Source organism: Buceros rhinoceros, unplaced genomic scaffold (genome assembly GCF_000710305.1).
Source record: "Buceros rhinoceros silvestris isolate BGI_N320 unplaced genomic scaffold, ASM71030v1 scaffold3299, whole genome shotgun sequence".
NCBI classification, from domain to species: Eukaryota; Metazoa; Chordata; class Aves; order Bucerotiformes; family Bucerotidae; genus Buceros; species Buceros rhinoceros.
This window is the reverse complement of record NW_010433104.1, coordinates 106,965-114,593: the sequence shown is the minus strand read 5'-3', so window position 1 is coordinate 114,593 and position 7,629 is coordinate 106,965. Positions and strand designations below refer to the sequence as shown.

General features: G+C 35.9%; 1 protein-coding gene across 1 annotated transcript in view; it reads left to right on the top strand.

Annotated features, from left to right (window-relative positions):
* Nucleotides 1–419: 419 nt before the first annotated feature.
* TTC29 (tetratricopeptide repeat domain 29) overlaps nt 420–7,629 on the top strand; it is a gene marked incomplete at its 5' end in the record, with an annotated part of 106,160 nt that continues 98,950 nt past the window's right edge. The window contains one exon of the mRNA XM_010143983.1: nt 420–605. Coding sequence (XP_010142285.1) covers nt 420–605 — 186 coding nt within the window. The remainder of the gene's footprint in view (nt 606–7,629) is intronic.

Sequence of the window (7,629 nt, the reverse complement as noted above, 5' to 3'; positions counted from 1 at the left end):
CTTAGACCTGTTCTGACAGCTCTCGGTGCCATTTCAGGTCTCAGGGGCTCAGACAAACGCTTCACCAGCAGTGACTGTGAGCTTTTTTTGCTCACTTCAGCTTCTCTCTTTTGACTAGCCAATGTCTTATCCAGGTTTTGCATGTTTTACTGAACTGAATTTTGGTTTTGCTTACAGAAATGAAAGCAGTTTATTGTGGTTTTGCTAAAATAAGTTTTTAATTCTGCCTTAATTACAAGGTTATGATTTTCCCCTTAATCATGTTTCTCTGAGTGGACATATAGAAGAACTTGGTGGTACTTGAGTAGTGGAAATATAAACAGCTCTTCATTTTCATTACATGTTTTTCGCTATAATATGTGAAATTTGTGAAAGATAATGATAATCTAACATTTTTATTGTAATTTTTTATTTTAAAGGGCACTATGAGAAGGTGTATGACAACCAGCTTAACTTGGCCTACTGTTTCAATGACTTTGAGGACAAATGGTTAAGTAATTACTTTTATGAGCAATGCTTTAACACTGCTCAACAAGTAAAAATTGATGGTGGAAAAAGAGAGGCTCAAGCACATGCAGATATGGGCATCATCAATGAGGAACAAGGTAAGTCACTGAAACCGTAAAGCGGGTTTGTATCAGCATTGAAACAGTCATATTTGGCAATTTGTTTCATCACAGGGCACAGAGTTTCAATGTAAAACTGATTTGCAACCATAACTTAAAAGAAGTTTTAAAAGTGCAGGTTTTGGAGCAGGGAACAGGAAGACAAAGATGTCTATAGATATTCACAGACGTGTTTCCTCTGACATTCCATCTACAGCTGAAAGTACTCTGTCAGATGAAAAACAAAACACAAGTTTACAGGAAGCTTTTGTTTAGCACAAAGTTTCTCTGGGTTTGACCATACTTCCTTTTGCTTGTTTTTGACAAGAGACTGGTAATGCTGCCTCAGGCCGCAAGTGTTTGAGTAGGATGGTGTCTGTAGTTACACAAGCTGAGTTGATTTAAAAGACGTACGAACACCTAATTCAGTTTAATCCTGCCTCCAGTTTACACTTGGATAAAACACCCCATATTTTTTAAAAACTACCTTTCTGGTTCTCTGGACTGAAAATGACGCTGTTTGTACATGACTGACACGTGGGAGTCCGTTTCAGATTTATACCTTATCACAAGCTCCATTTCTCCATTCATGTGCCTGTATCCTCAAACTGTGAGCCTGAAACTAGGAGAGGTATTAATAGAAATAACTGGAATCATAGAACAGCCCAGTCTGGAAGGGACCTAGAAAGATCCTCTGGCTCAATCTTTCATGGGAAAGGGAGCCTAGATGAGATTTCTTTAGCACCCTGTCCAATCACATATTGAAAACATCCAGTGATCAGGACTCTGCCACATCCCTTGGGAGGCTGCAGTGAATGGTTGTTCTTACTATAAAAAATATTACTTATATCAACATGAAACTTGTTTCTATATTTTAAAACATATGTTACCTTTCATGACAGAAGGGTTTGTTTGTGCACAGCAGTCAGGGTATAAAAAAGGTTGTTTTCTATGTTTGTATAAAATTCTTTCTTGTGGAAGACAAGCAACGAGTGAGCCTCAAGCAACTGAATAAAACCTGTCATGCAGTTCTAATTCCTAAATGTACCAGATGCCTAATCATTGCTTCAAACATACATGGTTTATATAGTCATTACATTTTTAAGTTTGACTTTGAGTTGAAACCATTCCAACTTTGAGCTCAGCTTGTAGCTGGTTTCTCAAATAGAATGGCTTTTCTCAGGAGAAAAAAAAAAAAAAAAGACGATTCACAGAAATTGAAATATTTTGTGAAATGGTGTAATTCCAGCAAAAGTCTGACAGAATGGATGTTTTGAAAGATAGTCTAATTTCCCAGCAAAAACCTAGATGTAAAACATAAAACTTGCAGAATTTTTTTTAAATTGAAACCTTATTGTCCTGTTTTTCCCTGTGTTTTCTTAAAGTTGAAACATCACACTTTTTTTTTTCTTTTTAATATTTACTCATATTTTCTAGAATGCTGGTCACTCACACTATTTTCCTTTGTACTGTTGCCATATCTTTCTTGCCTGCAACACCCAGAGCTGGCTTTGGTTTTAAAATTTGAGTTCATTGCGGATGTCACACTTGAAAATATTCATTGCTATCTTTGTTTTAGCATAAATTGCATACTCATTCAGTTCATGACCTTCAGTGACCTCTAAATTCTTTTCTGAAGAATTGCTAACTAGCTATTCTGTTCCCTATGCTGGGATCACCAGTTAGTTCTGCTTAAATGTGATATATTGCTTTCTTTTTGCACGAAGTAGCATCCTGTGCATTGTAGCAGTTTCTAGAAATCATCAGGATTGTTTTGATTTCTGACATCCCTCAACACGCTTTCTCTTCTTCCTAGTTTGGCATCATTTGAACATCTGAAGTGCATTTTTCTATCCTGTAATTCAGACCTTTAATGAAAATACTAAGTAGTAAACTGGACCTAGGAGAGGCAGCTGCCTCTTTTTCCATGACTTTTTCCAACTGACTACTTCTTTCCGTATGGACAGTGAACTACTGAAACCCAATGTCTATACAGGATTTTCTAAACAGTTTGCACTCATCTGACAATAGCTGCATGCAACTCTGCTTCTCTAATACTTTACAAAAAAGTTATATGGCAGTGAGAATTTACTAACTTTACTAGCTTAAATAGAAGATGGGTTTCATGACATTCACTTTCATTGTGTCGGCTATAATATTTTTATGTTTTCTCTAAAGGTGTAGGAATAAACTCTTTGACTTGATTTAATTCAGTATTAGGAATTGAAGTTAACTTAAATCCTGTTTCCCAGCAGATAAGATAGCACTTGCTTAAAGCTCAGCCAGTCACAACCAAGTACTTTTACTTTTGAGTGAAAAATTCTTAATGTGGTTCTCTGTCTGATACCCAGTAGAATAAAATGCTTGAAGTTGCTGGATTTTTGCAACCTTTTCACTTGGTCCTTCAGTTACTAAAAAATAAAACTATGAGAAGGTGCATAAAAGCAAACACCCCTGTCTATTCGTAGCTTCAAAGGCCCATACTGAGTGACTCACTACCATTATCCAAGCACTGCCTAAAAAAAATTCACATTTCCCACTTTTATGATGTTAAGCAAAAGTTGTTGAATACTTTAAAATATCTTTAAGCCCATTGCAAAAGCACAGAATTTATGAAATATGCTTTGAGATGCTCAGAGGAGGGAAAGTTTCATTTTCCTGCTGTAAAATACTAGAAACTTCCAGAAGAGAGGCTTCTTATTAACATTGGTAAGGAGACATAAAGCAAGAAGCATTTTCACTGCTCAGGGTAAAGCTTCACTTAATCTGTAGGGTCTGTCTTTTGCAAATATTTTCTTTCCATGGAGAGAGGTGAAAAATTGAAGCTGAGAAAAAGACAGTAGATGTATTGCATGTGCTTTTTATTTTCAGCGGGTTAAAAATTTAATCAGAAGTTCTGACCAAAGAAAAGTGAAAGAGCCGAGGTCGAGTCGGCATTGTATAAAATTGCATGGGTATTAATGGTGTTATAATTCTAAGCATGCTATTTTTGATACCAGAACAGATAGATATAGCTTGTAAATTAAATGGTCCTTTTTTGTTCAGTTCTTTGTAATGTAATCTAATTTGTCTGTGAACTGAATGAGTCAGATGGCTACTTGCTATGGGGTATATATAGGAATACATGTACATGCATTAATATATAGCTATAGGAATATGTGTACCTGTAAAAATACAGGGATGTGTGTGTAGGTCTGTGAATGATACCTGTCATTTACGTGATCTTTCATCTGATTTGAATCATCATCTCTGTATTAACTGCATGATTCATAATGCATCCAGGAAGACAGGAGAATTTACAAGAATGAGGAATTAGTCTTGCAGACATCCGTGTGTGCGGCCTTTTAGAATTCAGTATCTCGTACCAGTTCTTTTCAGTTCTCTCACCCAAGAGTGTAATGGTATGACTTGTGAGCGGAAGCTGTGTATATATGCCTAGGACTGATTGCCTGGGAGTATAAAGTTAAACATGTACTTGTGAAGATTGTTGTTTGCCTTGGAAGCAAATCAATAAATTTGCTGGGTAATTTTTGTGTAATCAAATTTAAAGTTCTTTTGACTTTCTGCCTGGTCCCTGTCCTAAAGGTTGATGTTCATTAATCTTCAAAGCTAAATATTTGAGGTGTCAGCAGTGTAGACTTCAGTCATGGTATTTGGGTGCAGATGGTTAGTGGCTGTCGGTACATAAGGGAAAGAAAACATTAGTAATAGGGTAGCCTGCTACAGACACAAACAGAACATTCCGCTTGGAGCAAACATCATTTTAGTGGTAGTTCTTTGTAGAATGAGGTTTTAACCTCCTCCTTAAAAACAACTGTGTAAAATATAGTCTCTGTTTACAGGTTACCCAAATGAGATGCTACTCATTGATTATTGTAGGAATGTTCAGGTTATGATCCTATTCAACTAGCTGTACTCACCCCATAGTGTGTGTCTCCTCAGGGGGCTGATAATAAATTGCTTTCTTAGTTTGGTTACTAGTAATTTTCTCATAGCTATTAAACATGCTGACATTACTTTATACAAATCAAGAAAGCAGTATGATTTTTTTTTCCTCACGCTAAATCCAGCATTGCTTGTCATCCAAGTAAGCACAGACTTTGTGGCAAAACCTTAGTTAAGAAAAATTAATTTAAAAAATATTTTTATTCCTGTGCTTTGAACGTGTTTTCAGAAATCATATCAAACATGTGTGTGCATTTTTCTTCATTTCAGAGAGTAAGATGATTATCATAATCTATGATAGTTCTATTATATTAGTGTAAATCCTGCTAATGTTAATTGTGAATGGATTTATATTGTTGTACCTTGCAGAAGAAATGGTTTGAGTATACTGATAAACGTAATGGCTAGTGCTAGTTTGTATAGGTTCTTACATTGCCAGCACTCATCATGACAATATTAGAGTCTTTTCTGTTCGATATTACATGGTTAACATCTATTGTGCATGAGACGATGTAGACCTTAAGTAGATGCATCTCGAAATTTTGGATTGCTTATATCAGTCACAGAAGCAGTCCAGGGGAAACAAGGAATTTGTACTTGTAGGAGCTATTTGCTTCATATAGGTTGTAACAAAATTAGATATATTCCTCTACTATTCAAAAGCATAACAAAACCAGATATCTGAAAGTGTACTTGTTCTAAAAGCAACCATCAAGGTCATTGCAAGTAATACAGGCATTTGTATAAAAATGTGTGCATATAGATGTGTGTATATATACATGTACGCACCTGTATACAGACATTTATGCATATGTATGTAAACACACATTCAAATACAGCCAGTGCTTTAAACTCAGTACTTCAGATACCAGCAAATCAATCTTAATGTCAAGCAAGTCTGCATTCCTGAGAGAAGCTTAAAGATAACTAATGAACATATCCGATGGTGATCTTCTAATACAGATGCACGACTGCTCTCTTGTCAGGGCAGCCCCTTACAAAAAGACAGACTAATGGTACACCGTCTGTGGGACAGTGGAGGAGGAAGAGTGACACTGAGAACTCTAGAGGAAGCAACAAAAACATCATCACTACAATGTTATTGTAAATATCTATCATTCCCCCCTCAAATGATACGAGGATCTCAACACTTACCTTTCAGACTTCAGCAGCAAAGGCAGACATTCACAGGTCATGGTTGCTTTCCTGCATGAGTAAATTAAGCAGTGCTCAGGTATGTCTATGAGCATTGGAGCACAGACTAGTGCTAAAATGCTGTTAATAGTCCTGCACATGCTTTTAGTTTGTGCTAACCTGGACTTCCCTGCCCTGCAATTATTCACTGGCACAGTTTGGTAATTAGGAGTATTTCAGAGACTTTTCCTTAAGAGGCAGCTCGCAAGCAGCCACACTGTTTTGAAGGGTGAGAGGGTTTACTAGAATCAGCACACCCTTCCATACCTATTGGCTGCAGTACTTGAAATACTTCTGGATATGGTTAAATAACAAGTTTTGAGAAAGCATATAAGCATCACAGTAGAATACAATGAATAAAACTTTACCGATAAATTCCAAATGTAAATCAGTGCCATGCCAGAAACTGCATATCCCCTGGTATGAGAGCTGTGAGGTGTGTGAAAATTATGTCATTAACCTCAGTGCAGTTGTGACTTTGAATTAGTCATCAGATTTATATTCTGGTAACACATAAAGATCAACAAAAGTGGAGTCATACTTCTTCTGAAATGCTTACGGACCAGAAAGCCTAAAGGCAGGTAAAGCTGGTAAGGGAACGGGACAGACTGCAAAGCAAACAGCAATGTTAGATATCTCAGTGCTGATGGCTATAACATAGAGCTAATCCATAAACCAAATTTTGTCTGTCTTTGAGTGTTTTGTAGATTGCAGCTCTTAAATTCTTCATCAGGCTCTCCTTAGTCCTTTCTAAAATAAGCTTAGGCATTTCAAAAAATCTGCCATATTCAGCAAATCAGTGAAGGATTTTTAAGAGTTCAGTCTTAATCCAGTTCTGCCTTGATTATAAGAAATGTCAAACTCCTGTTACTATTCAGTCAGAGCAATGTTATGCCAGAGTTGATCGCTTCTGATCCCTCTACATACACCCCAAGAATATCAATAAATTTGATCTAATTTATGAGAAAGGTACAATTGTCCTATCTGTAAGTGTGAGTAAAATACAGACTTTCATATGTTAGAATTTTATATAGGTTTTTCTGGTTAAAAGGCCTGCTGAATTTATAAATAAATTTAATTAATTTGTTGTAAAAACCAAACCAACCAAACAACCAAAAAAACAAAAAAACAAACCACAGAGTTCTTACAGACCTTGATTTTGGATTAAGACCAAGGAATAGGATTACACCTATCCTTTTACCATACTGTTGAAATTCAAGTTTTTAATCGTGGCATTATAGAAGCTGGTGGAAAGATTCCTATCTAGTTTAATAGTTTTGGAATAAAAAAAAGTCTAAACTAATTATTTTGTTGTTCTTAGGTCCTATTTAATCCATTTTTAAGAAATTGTTGGGTTTGTGTTTTGAATTGTTTCTGGCAAGTGTTTTTTCAATTAAAAACTGTAATGTATAAATAATTGAAACTCAGCATACATTCATGAGTATCTACACAGAGGAAATACACACGTTTAATCAGAATTTCCCCAATTGGTTTGCCTTCAGGCAGAAATCATTTCTATTCAAATATATATAAAAAAAGAATGTTAATATTGCAAAATGAAGTCCTAAAAAGGATAAAAAGGTAAAAGTTAAAATTGCTTATGAAATTGTTTATGCTTTTGTTTGTGCACTTTTTGCGACTTTGATTACATAAACACATAGCACCTTTTGCTAGGAAGTTTGTAAGTATAGCCAGATAAAATTCACCTGCAGGATGGATGACCCACACCTTCATCATTAACAAACCTCTATATTGTTACCTGGGGTGCAAGTCTGCCAAGCCACTTACAGCACAATGAAGATTTGCTGTTTATAATGTGGAAATGGCAAGTGCTGTTTTACAATTTGATTGCACAACCCAGTGGGACAACGTTTGTGAAGAGCGG